The sequence below is a fragment of the Lontra canadensis genome, unplaced genomic scaffold, assembly GCF_010015895.1.
Source record: "Lontra canadensis isolate GAN:19392208 unplaced genomic scaffold, GSC_riverotter_1.0 scaffold42, whole genome shotgun sequence".
Taxonomy (NCBI): domain Eukaryota; kingdom Metazoa; phylum Chordata; class Mammalia; order Carnivora; family Mustelidae; genus Lontra; species Lontra canadensis.
In genome coordinates this window covers 1797762-1818075 of record NW_022631036.1, presented here as the reverse complement: position 1 = coordinate 1818075, position 20314 = coordinate 1797762, and the positions used below count along the sequence as shown (strand labels likewise).

General features: G+C 42.0%; 1 protein-coding gene across 9 annotated transcripts in view; it reads right to left on the bottom strand.

The window, feature by feature from the left end:
- TRIM9 (tripartite motif containing 9) overlaps window positions 1-20314 on the bottom strand; it is a 107910-nt gene that overhangs the window by 42185 nt on the left and 45411 nt on the right. For all 9 annotated transcript variants that reach the window (XM_032871132.1, XM_032871133.1, XM_032871126.1 and 6 more), the window contains exons 2-3: window positions 5986-6081; window positions 3398-3520 (exon numbers count right to left, since the gene is read on the bottom strand). In XM_032871132.1, coding sequence (XP_032727023.1) covers window positions 3398-3520; window positions 5986-6081 — 219 coding nt within the window. The remainder of the gene's footprint in view (window positions 1-3397; window positions 3521-5985; window positions 6082-20314) is intronic.

Genomic DNA, 20314 nt, shown 5'->3' with positions numbered 1-20314 from the left:
ATAGGATGATCAATTAAAAACACAAGCCACTTTCCTAGGTTCAGAGACAATCACACCTGTGTATAGACGATTTCTACATGACATACTCTGGTATTATGGACCGTAAGTCCCTAGGAGCACTTCTTCAATATGCTGGGTGCCAGCACATTTCTAGGCATCCTTTCAGGGCTAACAACATTTCCCAAGGACTGCCGGAAGTGCTGGGCAATGCTCTGTGAGGTGACCACTGCTCCTGGCCTGATTTTACCCGCAGGTGAAAGTAACTGAGCCAGAGACTTGCCCACAGTTGGAGACCTAGTAAGTGAGGAAGTGTGTCCTCCCACCCCACTCTCTGTGACACAGAAGCTGGGCTCTTCACCTCTCAGCTGCAGCTTGTCTCAGAACCAGAACCATCCAATCTGCTCCAGCAATCAATGCTTTCAGAGAGGGGCCTGAGGAGATCATAAAGACTCTTTATACACACTCCCTTTCCAGCATCCCAGGCCTTTTGGATTGCTCAAGAAGAGAAAGTTGCCAGAAAAGTACACACACAACTCTCCTCTTTGTCAGTGAAAAGCAGGCCCCTAGAGAACTCTGCCAAAGGGGAGCGGAAGACCATAAGATTATCCCTGCCCAACTGTGAGTGATGGGTCGGCCAACAAAGACAGAAAGAAGTACTGTGCTTGGCGAGGGCTGTCTATAAAAGGCCAGTCTTTTCTCACAGATTTGAGTAGCAACAGAAATGACAAGAAAGGGGAACGGCAGGAAGAGAAAAGCAGAGGGAGGGAGATTCAGAGGCTGGCGTCCACAGTCCGGGTGTCGGTGCTGCTGGCGGTTTTTAGCAGTGACATACAATCTGCTGAAAATGGCGGAGAAACAAATCGCTCACGACAGAAGACAGAACAGCTTTGCTGCCGTGGGGGACAACCAGCCACCTGCCTCTTGTTTCCTCGGCCCTTCGGGATCTGGGGCAGGGCACTCCACGCGGGGCAGGGCGACATGAGAGCAAGCAGCTGCCTCTGCTCAGAGGCCCCGGGCGCATCGGTGTGTCCTGCTGGGGCAGGTCACCTGGACGGACAGACTGTCACCCCACATGGAGCCTGGGCAATGAGCAGCAGCTGTTCCTGAGGGTTCTCTCTCTCTGTGTCCCCGGCACAACCCTCAATGGATTTTCACACAGTCCCATCCCACAGGGGCAGCAGGGGCTCAGGGGGCTCTTGTGCCCCTCTGCTGCTGTTTGATATGCATAAATGATGCTTTCTCAATATGTGATTCCCTTTTCAGTCCAGATCACTGCCCTTCTGGCTCTCCCAGGTAGAAAACCTGCAGTGGCCACCATAGGCCCTGTACGATTTATCACAAATGGTTTAAAGATACCAAGAAAGTGCCTGCAACAACTTAAAAAAGAGATTTCTACTGAGGAAAAGTTAACACTTGGTGACTACATACAAAAATGGTGGGTCTACTATTTAGAGGGAAAATCCAGCCGTCCAGCTCATTTCCTGCAGACAGCTGGGGTTTTCCTTTAGAGAGCTCTATGGGATTCAAGTGATATTTGAGCTCCACCATGACAAAAAAGGTTCTAGGTTTCTGAAGGGTGTGAAATGAAGGGCTTAGTAATGTTAGAGCAGGTGACGGAAACAGGTTTGAGTTTGTTCTAACATGAGCCTAAGAGGATCTTCCAATTAGAGGCACCACTAAGAAACAGTAATGGTATCGCTGGAAGGAGTGTTACCATCGCCAGCCTTGGCTTCCTGTCCAAACCAACAGGCTGATGTTCTAGGAACGTTAGAGCCCTGTGCACTTTCCTTTCCCAACTCCTGCTTCAGATTCAACTTCAAGCCATGCAATTTTCTTTATCAAGTCATCTGCTGTGCCTCTCCTTGATAAAAGGGCACCACAGCTGCCTTGTCAGGACCGTTCAGAGAGCCGTGGCCCTGATCGATCCCCAGAGGGTGTCAGGCCAACAAGCTTCATCACGAGGCATAGCCCCCAGGAGCTCTTCCAGGCTTGGACCTTGTTATCCCAGCTCTGCCTCCTGCCTGGTGCAGTTCCACAGGTCCTCTCAGAGGGACACCTGAGGCAGGGGAGAAAGGTTTCTATTCCAGCCACATGCTCTGTATTTTGCAGCAGGTGGGCTGTGGAAGAGGGAGCCTCATAGAAGAGGAAGCTAGATTGGGGTTTTCTAACTGTTGGAGAAAACTGTTAAGCTTCCCTGGGGAGCAGTTGTGTATCTGGCCATTCGGCCCCCTGCCTTCTGGCAGCGACCTCCCCCAACCCCCACCCCAGAGCTTGCGGTCCTGGTGTGTGTCTGGGGCACAGAGTAAAGTTGGAAGGTTGGTGATTCTGCCGCTCAGGGCCCAGCATTGCCAGTCTTACCATGGGTCTTGCCCAGGACTCATGCCCTAGTTAGCAACTAGTTTATTGCCTTGTTTCTGGTCACCACAAGATGGGTACTGGCCCAGCCTGAAGCTTCCCCACCACCAACCTTGAACCCCAAATCTTGTAAGCTGTGTTCTCTTATTTCTTCATTTTGAAACTCTTCTTTGGTCCTCTTACTGGAATCCCATTCGTTTAGAAATGGGGCCTTTCCCTGTTCTTCAGCAACTACAGCCTGTTCCAAATCTCCTGGGGTATCTGATGCTTATGGGGACTTTCACAAGCTCCCCTGAGGTTGTATACATTCTCTGCTGCCCACTATCGAAGCTCCCTGATGTTGACTGCCTAACTGCACTAGAGAGGCTGTAGTCAGACCTCACCTCTCCCTTTGCCCTCATCAGGCCAGCACTGCATACCCCTTATCCTCCTCCCACTGGTAGCTACCCTGGGGCTTATGGCAGAGCATGTGGACCTCTCTGACTGCTTGCTTCTGAGCTCCCTCCTGCTGGGTCCTTCCCATCTCTTCAGCCTGCTCTCACATCTTGTTGCCCTGCTCTAAAGGGGCAATGGATGGGGTATCAGATGTCTCTAAGAGGACCAATGTTTTTGCCAGTGGGGGCCTAGACTTGTAATCAATTGATTTCACAGTGTGATGACAAAAATCCGAGCAGTTGTCCAGTTGCACTTTCCCATTCTCTATTCCTTATTACTTTTCTCAGTGCCTGTTACTAAATACTGCATATTTTACTTTCTTGCTTACTGTTTATCCCTTCTGGTGGAACATAAGTCTCATGAGGGCAGTAATTTTTATTTACCTAATTATGTCTATACCCAGAGCAATTATTGGGGAGTCACTCAATAAACATCAGTGAGGTAAATGAGGGTGTGCATGGTGAATAAAGGGATGCTGGCTCCCTGCCCTCTGGGCCACTGGCCACCCAAGACTGTGGGCATCTGGCCTACTCATCTAGCCTGTCCAGCCTGGCCCTGGGAGCCTGGGCTCCTCAGCTTTCTGCCCTCCCCACAGCACAGCACTTACCTTCAGCTTGTGCTCATGCTCCTTGTTGACACGTGCAAGCAGCTGGGCTTTCCTTCTGTTGAGGGCGTCGATGAGGGCATCACATTGGGCCACCAGGCAAGCCTCAAACTCCACACTGTTCTCCTGTGTGAGAGAGCACATGTCTTAGCCCCAGTGTACCTGGGCTCCTTGGGCTGCCAGAAAAAAACAGAGCTCCCCTGTCCATTTGTGCGATGGAAATCCCTGCCAAAGGAGACGGAAAGGAACTCTATCTACAATGCACATTTGGCATTTTTTTAAGTAACTGGATAAATTTCACTCCACAGTGGTAGTGTTCCCTTGAATTTTACATTGAAAAGTATAAATAGTACTTAATAAATTTATTTTTATCAAAAGGAAATAATCTCCACGGTTCACATTATATTGTGTAAAATAAAGCTTAGTTTGTTGAACATAAAGTTAGAGTTGACCATAAATCCTTCTGAGGGCTGGCATATGTCCACTTATGGATGGTGGAAGGTGGCATTTGGAGAGGTTGGCTGCCTCAACGTGTTGGGTATGGTGGAGGCATGAGAGTTAAAGAATTATTAAATTCAAGAGGAGAGAGAAGAAAGAGGACAGCAGTGGTCCTCAATATTAAACAATAATCCAATGACAATAGAAGTTTAAAGAATAATCATGGGCAAAAGTACTTGCTCCTTTCATTAAAGAAGGCAAATAGTTAATGCACATAGGGCGTCAAGAACAATGAGTATATGTAACAGGCATCACCCAGATGTAAAAGTCAAGCCATGAACCAACCGCTTGTTGGAGAAAGTAAACCATATTCTAAATGAATTATAGCTTCTTCATGATGTTTAAATTGAATGCCAGATCTAACTATTTACTTGATTTAAACCTATACAAGCTGTAGACATTTTTTTCAAGCAGTTCTCTCCCAATTCATAAGCATTCATGAACAATAATCCTTTCAATAAGTTACATATGTAATTTTGAGAGTCAAACCATAATCTGCAAAACAATTGTAATTTATAGCAAATGAAAGATGAATACTCACATATACACAAATAGCACTGAAAAAATAGCATCCAACTGGGTCAATTGTAAACTTTTGGGGGCTGGCAAGGAAAGAACAGCTTAGCCTATCAAATTTTAATTTATTCCCAAAGTCAAAAAGAACTGTGTCTCTCTTTTTTTTTTTTAAGATTATTTATTTATTTATTTGACAGACAGATCACAAGTAGGCAGAGAGGCAGGCAGAGAGAGAGGAAGGGAAGCAGGCTCCCTGCCAAGCAGAGAGCCCAACGCGGGGCTTGATCCCAGGACCCTGGGATCATGACTTGAGCCGAAGGCAGAGGCTTTAACCCACTGAGCCACCCAGGCGCCCCAAGAACTGTGTCTCTTAATGTGAGGACATACTGATAGGTATCTGATAACTTCTCAAATGCAAGTCATTTTTCATTTAAGGTGTGCATTAGTAATTCTAGAGCAATGACATCTACATATGAAATTTCAGCTTTCATGACAATTGCTTTTGAGTACTCAGAGAAGTCCTATAGAAAACATCATTTAAGAGCTCTCCATGTCCCATGCAGGATAACATTGGGAGGATAAGTGCAGCCTTCTTGCAGGTTCTGATGTAGAGCAGAAAGAAAGCTTTGCTCTGAGGAAGAGGTGGGGTGCAGAGGCAAAAGCAAAGGAGAGACTGACTGATAACCTCTGTTGCTCTGGAAAACAGAAGGAAGTGTATGGGTATTAGGTTGTTAGGCAATCAAAAGTTTTAACATGAGCATGCATGCAAAAAAGGGTGAGGAAATCAGTGTGAGATGCTTTGAAAGATTGGCCTACATTTAAAAAGATATTTCTACCTCGACATGGGTTAAATATTAACTCAGAAAGCAATTTACTAGAGGCCAGAGCGAAGGTTATTTCTGTGAGGCAACCTCAAAACATAAGAACAGTAAACAGAGCAGAAGGTCATTATTTAAGCATCTCATGTAGTTTATGGCTTCTTTCCTTTAGCAATAGTGGAGAATTCACGAACTCTCAAATGCCAGCTGATCTGTGGGTCATGTCCAAATAGAGCAATCTGAATTTATAGTTACCGGGGGGGGATCTTGTTTGGAAAATATTTAAGCATCTAAGTGGAGAAGAAGCATTACTACATGCAGGAAGGAAAGACAGAGAGAAGGAGGAAGGGAGGAAGGGGTGAAGGGAAGGAAGGAAAGGGAAACCATTGGATACAGTTATGGCAAGATGTTCTGGGAGCCTGGAGAGTTTAAAAAACTAAACAATTATGACTCCAACTTCAAAAAAAGGTCTCTTTCTAAATACAGAGTAGTAGAGAATTAGGACCTCAGTGCCAAGGACAGGAACTATTTGGAAAACCAGGTTGTGTAGCTGGCTTGTTGGCAAAATATAACCACCTTGAGAGGCGGGTACATTTGAAATTGGTCTGAACATTTGCTTGTTTTCGAAGAGACAGAGCAGAAAAATAATTGGAATTTCCCCCACAACACAGAAAAGTAGAAGAAGCAGACAAACTTCCCCACGATGCAGCAATATCTGAACTCATGGGGTTTGCTTTCTGTCTCAGATGCTGCCAATACCTGGATCTGCTGGACCATGTTGCGGAGCTGCACCAGAAACTCCTTGGCTTCCTTGGCCCTGTCTGACAGCCCGTTCAGCGCCTGGGAGAGCTGGCTCTGCAAAGATAAAGAAGGAAACCATGGAGCTGTAATCACAGGAAGTAGCAGCGAGGTTGTACAGAGTCATTTCAATCCAAGACCCAAGAGTCCTCAACCTCCTCAGATTCTTTTTGTCAGAGCCTGGGACAGTTAGCCAACATTTGTACATGAGGATTCTGGTATTAACAGCATCCAGACCCCTTCCACAGGCTCCTGAGAACTTTCTCCTCTGAAGCAGGGTCAACTCCTGACCATTGCAGAGGCCCTCACCAGCTGTATCTGCCTGGAATTTCCTCATCTCATTAATTTGTTGATTAATTCAGCAACAATTTATTTAACTTGAAATTAAGAGAAAACTGTGAGTTAGATGATTTGGTAATTGTCAAAATGATTTAGGCTGAAGTGTTCTTGGTTTGGGCCTGGGGCCGGAAGAATAGAGAGTCAAGAACAGGAGGAGGGAAGGAAGGGTTAGAGCACTGGTGTGATGCTCTGGGGCCACTTCAGTGTAATGACAGATACAAAAGCCACGATCACATTCTTCCTCATCAAGGTCACCTTTTGGCTTCTAATTACAGCCCTGTTGCCTTAACTCCTCTCCACTCCCAAACCAAGGCAGACTCTCTTCCCAATTTCACACACTGTCCTGTCCACATGGGATGCAATTCTGCTGGGGGGGCCAAGGGTGCAAGTAAGACCTTGCTTTTTCTCCAGCCTCCCTGCCTGTCGGGGTGGCAAAGAGACACATTGCTAATTGATGAGACTGGAGTGGAGCTTGGCTGGGGGTGGAGAGTAGTCTGAGGAAGCTCTTGGTTTTCTGCTCACTTGAGACCAGTGTGGCTGGTGCAGCCTCTGCCCTTGTGTTCCCAACTTTATGGCAAATGTCTTATGATTCTCCTTGAGAAGACCAACATAGTAAGGGAGGAAGGGTAGAAGAAGAAACAGCCTGGGTTCCAGGGGCAGCTTTGAGCAGCCAAACAACACTTGAAGTCTCCTACCACTAGGCTTCTTGTCTATGGGCAATATTAACTTAAATTAAGTAGTTAATTCAATTAATTAACTAATTATCAATTAATCAATTAATTAGTTAATTAACCTAGTTAAGTTCCCATACTGGGGTTTCCATTACTTGCAGCCACTGCCATTGTACTTGGTGCAAAAGTTCTTCTCCTAAAAGCCTGGGCATAACCGCCCATCTCTCCAGGAAATTACAAAGACAAACTCCTTACCCCTATCACCTTCTTTGAAGACTAAAACCTACTCCCCTCCTTGCCAAGACAACACCGCAACCACTCTCCTCTTTCAAGTAAAAGGGCAGAATCTTAAGATTATATCTCTTGGTCTAATGAATGTTTCTCTGCCTCTTTTTTAAAAAATGTAAATCCAGTATAGTTAACATACAGTGCTTTATTTGTTTCAGGTGTACAAGAGAGCAATTCAAAAATTCTATACATTATTCAGTGCTCATGAAGTTAAGGGTACTTTTAATCCCCTTCACCTTACTATATGATCCAGTAATTCCACTACTGGGTATTCACCCAAAGAATAAAAAACTCTAATTTGAAAAGATATACAAACACCTATGTTAATTGTAGCATTATTTACAATATCCAAGGTATGGAAGCAGCCCAACTGTCCATTAATAGATGAATGGATAAAGAAAATGTGGGGAGTGTGTATGTGTGTGTGTACAATGGAATATTACTCAGCTATAGAAAAGAACGAAATCTTGCCATTTGCAACCACATGGAGCTAGAGTGTATAAGGCTAAGTGAATGTTTTTCTTCTTATATTTGCCTTATTAAATATAAAGTTGGGCACTGGATCTCTTTAAAAATATGCACACCAAATGCTTGATAGAAGCAATGTAGGGTAGTAGAAAGAACACAGGCCTTAGAAATGTTCAAATTCTGTCTTTGTCCTTTACTAAATGTGACCTTGAGAAAGTTACCTGTGCCTGGGTTACGCCAATGTAAAAAATGGGAAGCATAATAATATTTTATAGTTGGGTCATTGTGAGGGTTTAGTGCATTCACTAATGGAAAAGCTCCTGCTAGCTATGTATAATGGATAAGGGAACTACTCTGAATTCATAAATGCTACCAGTTACTGGTAGTACCAACTTTTATATACAGTTTTACCTCCTCCATAAAATGAGAAGAATATTACTATTCTTGGGTGTCCTGGGCATTGCATGAGATGAAATTTAAAGGGCAGAACCCCCCTGTTGTATATGTATATGTATATGTTGTATATGCTTAATAAATGTTAGTTATTACTAATTAAAAAAAAGATTTTATTTATTTGACAGGGAGATACAAAGAGTGAGCATGAATGAGGTATGGGGGGTAGAGGAGCAGAGGGAGAGGGAGAAGCAGACTCCCCGCTGAACAGAGAGCCCCATGCTAGACTTGATCCTGAGACTCCAAGATCATGACCTGAGCCACCCAGATGCCCTGGTTATTATTAACTCTTTTCACCTTCCTTCCTGCTCACAAACAACCTACAGACTGATTGGGGAGATTTGCAGAGCAGATTCCTAGAAGAGGATCTGTTGGAGAATATCCTTCATCACTTTTACTCTGATCTATGTACTTAGACTCAGGGAGGCTAAACCAACACAGCTACATAAGATAAAGCACAAAGTGAGCCTACGATGCTGGAAGGGCTACTCAATTCTTTATTACCAGGTCCCAGCTGACCTATTATTTGGAATAAAAGTTTTCTCCTTAAGAACTTTTTCTAAGAGCCCAGGGAACGAAAAAGGGTAGGAGGATCTAATTTAGAGAAGCAGACAATACAATGACAGACATATTCTAAAGGAGACATTTTTCATTGTTACCTTAGAATTCATATCTCTTCTTTTTTAGAATGAGCAAAAGTTTGCTGGCTACTACAGTTGTCATCCCCCTTTTATTATAACATCTGCCTTAGTAACCACACTTGTATGTTGGAATATAGAAGTCAAGTTCATTCAGCTATAGAGAACTGAAGCTACCTGATTTCTTGTGTCCCCACCTGGTACTTAATATATAATGTAAGTTAATTAGACCTGACACCCATAAAGAATTTTTGACAAGATACCGCTAGCTCCTCAGAAAAGAAACTATTTCGTAGGATACAAAGAGTACTGGCCTCATCCATTCCCAGGTTTTCATGTGGCAAAGCAGTAAGCAAACTGAAAAAATCAATTTATTCGCAGATTACCTCCCTTTGTGTCTATTTTCAATCCCAAGAATACCTTCTACCTGGCTAATGGTTCTGGTATTTGATAAACAACTGTATTATAAGATAAAGATCTAAAAACCTTTCTCTTAAGCTTTGCCAGCTTGTGGAAACTGAGCAGGAGACAATTAAAAATCTTGGAAACCATTTATTACTAGAAAATGCCCTTATTATAAGGATTTATGTGCTTTTATAGAATAGTCTTTTGATCACATTTATAAGCTACATCTGACATAGAAGAACATTATTATTGATTGATTGTTTCCCAGGAGCATTTAAATTCCTGCTGTGAGCTAACAGAAATGTTCTGTCTGCATTCAGGACCATGGAGCAGCCCTGTGAATGTATAGCAGATCACCAAAGAAGCAAATACTTAGTGCGTGTTTTCCTTACAGTACCTTTGGCTGTACCAGTAGCCATCAGAAGCGGTTTATAATGCCTAAGCAATGCTGTTCTGATTTCCTGAATAGTTGTCTTCCAATTTTCTGAAAAGGTGTCATGACCAGAAAGTGAATGAGAGTGGGGAATTAATGTAGCCGAAGAGGCCAGAGCTCAGAGCATGCTCTGAATCACCAAGATGGCCCAGAAAGGCAGCAAGTTGCTCAGAGCTGTAAGGAGGGAAACAAAACACCCTCCTCCATCCTCCATGTGCTGCTTTTTCCCTCCAATTTCCACCCAGATTCCCCTCACCTTCCAAAGGAGTGAAGGTTATAAGGGATCAGGAGCTCAACCTGGAAGCCGTGGGAGGGTGGTTTGCAACCCATAATGACGTAGGCTCAGTAGATGGGTGTGGGATTCAGTCCCTCTCAACTAGCTCCTCCCTTGGCCGAGCATCTGCCTAGCTGCGGAGGATGCCCAGACGGAGGATGGTGTCTCCTCTCCTCGCTCTGCCGTGAACATGATCTGTGTGTCATTTTCTCCCTTAGTTTACTATGAATATTGGATGGAGGCAATTGGGACAAAGGAAGGAGAGCTTCTTGCCTGTCTGTGATCTTAAGTTACAGCTATGGGACAGGTCCAAAAGGGTCAACCCTAAAGAATTAGTACAAAATAGATGAAGCAACACTGGCTTAATGGCCCCTGTGACTCTGTCACAGCACACTCCACTTGGGGACCATGCCCAGGCCCCATCCTTCCCAAGTACCAGGGTCAACACAAAATGCAGGAGCAAAGTGACAATTGATGTGATGTAATTGTGAAGTAAGACCCTTAGAAGAAGAACAATTTTTTTCTGGAAGGAGTGCTGGTTTTTAAGTCTTACTACATTACTGTCATTCTATAATTAAAAAGTAAAGGCAAGAAATTCTAATTGTTACGAGATATTGGTTATTTCTTATTAGCAAGGGACTGCTGGGTGCTTTTAATGGGACTCCCATTTAATCCCAATCACCACCCTGCCATTTTGCAGAGGCTCAGAGAGGATACACCAGAGTTTAGGTTTTACAACTCACATATAAAAGAGCAGGAACACAAACCCTCGTCTAACTCCAAAGTTGTGCTCTTTGCTTCCACCGTCCAAAGAAGAGAAGTCTTCTCTCACTCATGCAGGAAGAAATAAAAACCACCCATGGTGAGAGCATGCAAAACCAAGGAAGGTGAGTTGGCGAGGGGGTTATGATTGATTATGAGGAAACCTGATTATGCTCAACAGGCAGATAATATATAATCCATAGCATAGCTAGTCAACCTAGATTTTTCCTGCATAAAGTTTTTTGGTGAATTTGAAAAGGACCTGTCAATGAGATCCATGGGTCTCATGGGAGAGAGCCAAAAGGTTTGGACTGAGGTCCACCATTGGCTTTATCACCCACTGACCTGAGACCTTGGGAGGGACTGGGCTGAGGGTGGAAACAGGTAAAGGAATGAGAAGTCACTGAATAACTAGAACTTGGAGAACCTTTGAGCTGAACTCCCAGGGGGACTGATTCTCTTTCTGGCTAAACTTCTGTTTCTGGTCTGTACCTTTCCTTGCACCTTTCCTTTCCTCCACAAAGGGATCTCTCCTCTGGTTTCTCTGATGGTGGAAGACCCTGGATCTAGCCAGCCCCAGCTCACAAGTTAGATGGGCAGGAAGCCGCACAGGCTGGCCTGCCTGGAGATGAGGGCCAGCAGCAGAGCAGGGGTAGTAAACAGGTTGTGATCTGTGAACAGTAATCTAGGCATGTGTGTGTGTGTGTGTGTGTGTGTGTGTGTGTGTAAGTGAATGTATATGTGTGAGCAAGCATGAGCACAGAGAACGTGAGTGTATAAGAATGTGTGCGAGAGGGGCGCCTGGGTGGCTCAGTGGGTTAAAGAATGTGTGCGAGAGTACATGTGTGTATGAGACATCAGTGGAGCATCAGGAAGCTCTTGGCTTTGGATAAGGCTGGTATCAGAGGGGTCTTAAGGGCAGCTGATTTGGGCCCACTCAGCTGCTGCTTACTGCTAATTGGTTCTGACCAAGATCCTCTCTGTGGCCAAACGTAGTCAGGTTCCTCTGAGCCCTCTTCTCAACTTTGGCCCATAAAGGCTTGAACAAAATTCTAACATAGTTTCTGATGGGTCATGGCCACATCCCTGGGATGACCCTAGCCCCCTTGAAGTGTCAGTCTGAGGAAATTCAAGGCTGCCAAAAGAATTTACTGGTTGTTTCAGCCAACACGTGAAGATAGAGCCCTTGTCTCCTAGTCTCTGTAGGAGGTTAGGAGTCTAAACTCAATAAACACCAGTTAGCAAACCCAGATGCATTCCACATGGGCCAACCCCTTCTTACTTTCTGTACTTTCTCACTTCCCTGACTCTCCTGAGCCTCAGCTCATCCCCTCCCCATTCTTCCATTCTCCCTTTAAAAAGCCCAGTCACAAAGGCAAGCAGAAGACAAAGCATAAGCTGACCCCCTGTAGCCTCCCCCCAACCCCCACGCCCACAGGGTGGGACGTGTGTGACCACCTTCCAGGAATCTCCCAACTATCTTAATGTTAATGACTTGCTAGAGGGGAAAAACAACCTTAACTTGATTGCCAAGGCCTTTGAAATCTCCCTTTTTCTCTACCTCCCCCAGCCCCATAGTATATAATCAGCTGCCCGTCACAACCCCAGTGCAGCAGCTCTTTTTGCCCCCTCCCCGGTTTTGTCCACGTGTTTTAATAAACTACCATTTTGTACCCCAAAAACCCCCAAAACAACCCCTCCAAAACACCCAATCGCTTCCGTACAAATTGAAGGCGAGTTCAGTTACGCTGGACTCCTTTCCCTATTGCAATAATGTACTACTGATTGAAATCTGTCCTTACCACTGTAACTGGTGTCCACTCTGTTTATCTTTGACAGTGGCTACCCTGGCTCTGGCCTAGGGAAAGCTGTGGTAATCTCGGGCAATGAGCTGACCCTTCAGCCGGCCCAGGTTAACTTTAAGGGTAGGGAAGGAACCACGTCCAAATTCCCCTGCCTGAACAGGCACATCTCTCATATACTAAACCAATCTTACCATTTTGACTGTGAATGTGAGCTATAAGCTGTGCAGAAGAAGAAAGGAAGAAGACATTTTGCCCCTAACACACTGTTCCATATAATTTCTTTTCCCATTCTGCAGGGCTAGATCTGCACAGACAAGTACACAAACATCCACACTAAAAGCTAATGCGTAATGCCGCTGACCTTCTTTTTAATAACAATTCAAATCCAATACTGTTTCAGTCATTCTTGAAACCGTAAACATGGGCCAACAATGCTATTTTTTTCACCAGGTAGTAGCAACTGACTGAGATAGACAGGGCAAAGGGCAGTAACTTGATATTGGGGTTAAGAAGACAGGCTTTCCAGTCAGACGGACTTGGGTTTAACTCCAGCCTTTCACTCTCTGTGGAACCATGGGCATATTACCTAATGTAGGGGATACTGTGGTGCTCTGTCCAAGTTTTCTTTTAAAGGCTGCTGTGTTGGGGCACCTGGGTGACTCAGTGGGTTGAGCCTCTGCCTTCAGCTCAGGTCATGGTCTCATGGTCCTGGGATCAAGGCCCACGTCAAGCTCTCTGCTCGGTGGGGAGTCTGCTTCCCCCTCTCCCTCTGCCTCCCTCTCTGCCTACTTGTAATCTCTCTCTGTGTGTCAAATAAGTTAATAAAATCTTAAAAAAAAAAAAAAAGGCTGTTGCGTCCTTCTAGCTGCTGGGAATACCACTGTTGATAAATTGATTACACTAGGAGTCTTTCTTGTCTATGGGGGCAGGGTGTCCCATGAGTGACTGGCTAGGGCCTCCTTGCCAGGACTTGAGAACAACCCGAAGGACTATCCCAGCTCCAGAACTCCCAGCAGACGGGACTGGAGCCAGTCAGGTCAGGTTCCCCCTCTGCTCATTCCTGGCCTTCTCACTTCTTCTAAGAGAACTCAGCAGCTAACCATCCCTTCACAACTCTCTGAGTCTGTGTCCAGGAGCCCCAGTCTAAAACACTAAACTTCCTGGGTCTGCAGCATGGAGATAACAATAGTACCTGTGTCAGAGGACTGTAGTGAGGATTATTTGAAATCATATATATAAAGTTCGTCTATGCAACATCTGGCATATTGTAAGCATTTAGTAAATATTGTAAGCATTTATAATAAGAATTATGTTAAAAAAATACATAAATCACTAAAACATTTTGTCACACCACAGGTCCCAATTTGGGGTTTGACCACTGATGATTATTCAGATACTGTTTGCCAATTTCCAAGGTTGGTTTTAGGCTACCAACATACATCACTGAATGTGGAGTTAGAAAAGATGTATACTATTAGCTCTTCACAGTGAGTGGGTATGAGCTGATCAGCATACTTGCATATCACTGGGCATATCCCACATAGTGGTTATGGGCTTTCAGAAAGAACACATGTGGAATGGAACTTCAGACTACCTCCTGTGATAGAACATGAGCAAGAAATACATCTTTGCGGGCATCTGGGTGGCTCAGTGGGTTAAGCCTCTGCCTTCAGCACAGGTAGTGATCTCAGGTCCTGGGATCCAGCCCCGCATTGAGCTCTCTGCTCAGCAGGGAGTCTGCTTCCCCCCTCTCTCTACCTGCCTCTCTGACTACTTGTGATCTCTGTCAAATAAATAAATAAAATCTTAAAAAAAAAAAAATACATCTTTGTCACCAAGATTTTAGGGACTGTTTGTTACTCTAGCAAAATTGACGAATACAGATAGCAATTATAATATTTTCTTTCATGATTTAATTTAATCAATATTCATAGTTTAATCATGGACCAGGCACAGTGATTCACACTAGGAAAATAATGATAAAGAAAGTAAACACAATCCCTTCCCTCAAGGAACCATCACTGTTCTGAAACCACCACCATTCTGAGCTTTATAACGTCCATTTGAAAGTTATCTCTTATGGACTCTCTAATGAAGAGGAAGCAGACTAGACTATTCCAACAACTAACAACAGAAATGTAGCTTCTCCACCTCTCAGGGCAAATGAGAAATATCTGCTTCCTCACCAGACACAGCCAATTCTGGCTAGAGTTTGAATTCTAGATATACTCTGCATGGCTTTTATCTAACTAAACTTAAAGTAGTTCTCTGCCATAGATAGGAAACTTTCAAGCTGGAGATGCAAATCAACATGGAGTTTTTTTCCTGGAGATAGAAGTCACTTTTTGCCTCAAGGCACAGGAAAAAAAAAAAAAAAGAATAGAAAAAAGAAAAACTGTTGCCTCACCCAATGTTCATAGTTTCTTGGGGGGAAATCAATTTGCCATGTCTCTATGGCTTTTGCAGGGTGCTGGAAGCCGTGAAAGAATTCATGCAGCAATTGTTGTGATGGAAGGCATGAAACTTTAATAACGCGGCAAGCATATAGGCTGCAAGGTCAACACCACTCGGCCCACGGCTCTGTCAGAGAGCATGCCTTTCTATGGATATTCAAAACCACTACACGTGTGTTGTTAGGCAGTTACTAAGCATTTACAGCTGACGATCAAAAATATGCTTTCCTTGGGCTAACTAAGCCTTTGTGTAAATATTGGATTTTAGATCCCAGAGATGGACTACAGGATACATCTCCTTTGTGTGTGTGCTGCCTTTTCTCTATGGAGAATTCTAAGGCCCTAGTCAGCAGACTCTGAATCCTTTCCCAGAAAGCTGTCTTCTCTGCAGATCCCTTTGACTTCCTTTAGGTCCTCATTGGTCTGCCATGTCCTTCCAGGTGGTATAACATTCCATATTGTCTGATACTGCCCGGGCACAGTTTTAAGATAAGCAGAACAGATTTGAGATGAATATATTTTTAGTTCTCTATAATATTTAAGTGTCCCGGATAGAAACTTTCATTTTTCAAACGAGGACTTTTCTCTAAATAATTAAAAACATGCTCTAAGAAATATATAGGATGAAGTGAAAGAAATCACCTAACTATTTTTCATACAGAAATGCTTTTCCTGTGCTCTTTCAAAGACTCAAGTGTTAAGTGCTAAAGCTGGAATGACAAAATAATTAGTGGGAGCAAGATGTTTTAAGAAATAACTTTCCCCCTATATTTCAAAAACAGAACATGCTTCTTTCAGGAAAATCAGAAAATAAAAGACTTACTAGTTGAAAAAATAAAATAATCTCTTTTCACTTAATATGCTATAAATATTTTCCCATCTGACTAAAAATACGCTACTTCCTCCTTTTGTGTAATAGCAATATAATATTTGATAACATTTACTCTGTGGCAAGCACTGCCTGTAATGCTTTATACATAGTAACTCATTTTTTTTCACACAACAACCCAGCAAGGTGGGTACTATTAATATTCAAAATTTTTTAAAAGTGGTAGAATTAAGCAAGAGATGTTATATGGTCCAAAGTCTTAAAACTGTCAGGCAGAGCAGAATCCAAATCCATAAAGTGTGTGACCAGAATCTATTCTGGTAACCACTAAGCGGAAGGGTAATCCACTATGTTGATGCAGCATCATTTATTTAACTAATTTCCTATTTTAGGACATTCAATTTGCTTCCATTTTTTGCAAAGAACTGACATGAATTTCATGTCAACACATTTCATTTCAACACATTCTTGATTATTCTCATTTTCAGAAATGAAATTTCATATTTACTCACATTAAATGTTATCATCTTATCAGAATGTCCCTGAGTGGTCATTTAATTTATATTCCTGATAAAGGTGATGTAAGTAATACCTGCAAATATAATCATTTGTATTATTTTTTAAGATCAGAGAGGCAAAGAATGGAATCTCATTTCTAAAATTTGCATTTTTAAATTACCAAGGTGGGGAGGGAGACTTTTTTTGAAAGCTTATTATTGATATTTTCCTAGTTAAGGTGGAAATTCCCACTGGTATTATTTATAAAGCACTTAGGAGACGTCCTAGCCGACAGAGTGCTACTTGGACTACTTAAGTGTTTGTCAAGGAAATTATTTTCTTCTCATTGTTGATGAGTACCTGTGAATACGGCTGGCCTGAGGACACTTGTTTGCTTATCAAGAAAGCCTTAGGGACCAAAAACTGAAAAACAACATGGAAAATTTAGGTGGCCTGCCTGAGAATTGAAAAGTTATGGCTTAACAGTTTTAGTAGAATTTGGTCAGCACGTCTGGTTCACAAAATCTCTAATCTTTAGAACTTATAATTATTATTTTGTGGACACATAATAATGTGTCTGGTAAACATTCAATGGGCATAAGAGAAGAATATTTTCTAGGAGAGAATATATATACATTTATATAATATAAATGTATAATATAAAGATAATATAAAGATATAAAGATAATGTACATAATATAAATTTTTATAACTCACATGTAAACATAATTAAACTTGTTAACGGGGTTGTTCAGATACCCTACATTTTTTCTTATTGTCTCTTTTGTCTATAATATTCTAAAATTAAAAGGTGATTAAATTTCTCACAAAGAAGGTGCCTCATTAGCACAGTAGGTAGTGTATCAGTCTCATAAATTTCCCACAAAGATAATGCTTTGATCATGTTCTTTACTTCTACGAATTTTTGTCTTATGTAATCTGTGGCTTTGCTGTTTGTTCTATCTTCTTGTGCATTCATTATACCTTTTAACAATAGATCATATCCTTAGATGTTTCACTTAATTCTTTTGGCCTTTGAACTTCATTTTATCTGATACTACTATATACACCCTCTCCTCATTCTCCTTCTCAAATAACTTTGCCTATGCTTTTTTTTTTAATTTTAACTTAGAATTATTTATTTGAGACAGAAAGTTTGAGGGAGACAAATAGTGGGGAGAAGGGCAGAGGGAAAGAATCTAGGCAGATTTCCTACAGCATGGAGCCCAATGCAGGGCTTGATCTTATGACCCATGAGATTGTGACCTGAGCCAAAACCAAGATAGTGAGATGGTTAACCAACTGAGCCACCCAGGCACCCCACTTTGCTCATCTTTTTTTTAAAACTACATTTGTTTTAACTCAACCTGATTTTTTTTTACCTTATCATAGGGAAATTTAGGCTATTTACATGTGTTAATTGATATAGTTGGCTTTATTCCGTCTTTATTGTACATATTTCTATTATAATCCATTTTCCTTTAAAAATTTTTGTGGCATTATCACATTTCTTTTAATATCTTAAACTGCTCACCAATTAATCTGGATATTTTGCTATGTTTTTCTATTTTGCAAGCTGTTAACATCATATCTTTCATCTTAGGTAAACCTTCATTTTTCTATTGCTAAGTCAAAATTAACTAGTAACTTTGATCGTCCTAACTCTCAACATTTCCCCAAATGCTTCGCTTAATGTTTACTAATCTCTTGCAAATTAAGAAATACTATTTTAAACAATTCCTGGATCAAACAGGAAATTAAAACTGCATTTACAAATTTTCTATATATTAATGAGGAGAATCAGTTTATGAAAATATATTGCTTTTTTAATATGATTTTTTGGGGCTAGCTAGGCAACTCAAACACTATAACACTGTTCCCTCTAGAAATACTGTTCTTAGATAGCACATAGAAGAAATGGATCAGGGGTGCCTGGGTGACTCAGTTGGTTAAGTGTCCGACTCTTGATTTTTGCTCATGTCATGATCTCAAGGTTGTGAGATCAGGCTCTGGATAGAGGTCCATGCTGGGTTTGGAGCCTACTTAAGGTTCTCCGTTGTCTCCCTTTGTCCCTTTCCCTATCTAAAAAAGAAAAAAAAAAAAAAAAAGAATGGATCATAAAAGACAGAGGTGGCTTTTTTGCACTTAAGTGCTTATATCCAGGATGGCTCTGACAAATGTTCTTAAGCTCTAAGCATTCAATAATTTCAGAATATTTTTTAATGAAATCTCAGCTTACTTGAACTTATCTTAAAAAGCTAGATTTTTCGGGATGCCTGGGTGGTTCAGTTGGTTAAGCAGCTGCCTTCGGCTCAGGTCATGATCCCAGCGTCCTGGGATCGAGTCCCACATCGGGCTCCTTGCTCTGCAGGGAGCCTGCTTCTCCCTCTGCCTCTGCCTGCCATTCTGTCTGCCTGTGCTCTCTCTCTCTCATAAATAAATAAAATCTTTAAAAAAAAAAAGCTAGATTTTTCAAAAGCATGGGGGTCATTAGCAGCCTGGGAAACATTAATCGCAATATCTGAATTTTAATTCTGACCTCCAAACCCCACTACACCATCGATGCAGATATTAGCACAGATTCTTTTTCTTTTTTTTAAAGATTTTTAAATTTATTTAAGCAAACTCCACACTCAACATGGGGTTCGAACTCACAACTCAGAGATCAAGCATTGGAGTTGCATATTCTATCAACTGAGCCAGGCAAGTACCTCCACAGAGTCTTTAAAAACAAAGGGCACACAAGGAGAGACCACTACACACCCACCAGACTGACCACACTGAGTGCTGGTGAGAATGGGGAGACTCACACAATGATAGCAGGAGTTAAAATGGTACAACCACTTGGGGAAAATGGCTCTTTCTAATAAAGTTCAATGTATACCTACCCTACATGATAGTCTATGTCCCAAAAGACTTGGATAAAATGTTCATAGCAGCTTTATTTATAATAGCCCCAAAGCTGGAAACATTGCATATGACTCTCAATGGTAATATAAATAGATTTTGTATATTCATACAATGGAACACTATTAAGCAATTAAAAAATGCAAGCTAATGATATATGCAAAACATACATGAAATTTAAAAAATCATATTGAGTAAAAGAAGTCAGGCACAAGAAAGTACATACTGTTTTTATGTAAATTTCAAGAAGAGGCGATTTTAAGAACTAATCTACAATGAGAGAAGTCAGGAAAATGGGGAGATTAACTGGAAGGTATTGTAAAAAAAGTCTCTGAGATAGGGGTATGTTCTATATCTTGATTTGGGTGGTAATTATATATATGTATATATATGTATGTATGTATACATATATATACAAATATATACATATTTCTTCTGTTGCAGATACCTAGCAGTCCCTGGAATCCAGTTACCTGGCCACTGCTAACTGGTCTGCATGCCCTCTCACAATGACATGATTTTAATATTAAAGATGAATCCGTTATGGAGGGCACATATTACACGGAGCACTGGGTGTGGTGCATAAACAATGAATTTTGGAACACTGGAAAAAAAAATAAATTAAATTTAAAAAAAAAAGATGAATCTGGTAAAGGTCATTTAGGTGGAAATACATGCCTAATTTGAAAAGTGGCAATTCCTCAGAGGGAGCAGGAATGATGGGCGCTATTCAGTAAGAAATGGGAGGACACTCACCACCTCTGCCAGGATCTTTGCCCACCCTCAGAAATGTCCTATCCTTTGGGAAGGCACAGATGCCATAAGGCTCACGATGCAAATGTGCCCTTTTTGGTCAACTTATGATGCCATAAGTTGTAGGAAGAACTTGTGTTCAGATGTTCTTGGTTCCTTTAGTTTGACTACGAGTTTGAGAGGCATGAATCCTCTCATTTTGCTGATAAATCCACATTGCCCCTCTCTGAGAGTCCTAACATTTCATTTATAAAGTCCAAACATAAGGAAATTAAATTAGCCTTAATATTACTCTCCTTTTCACTACCATTGCT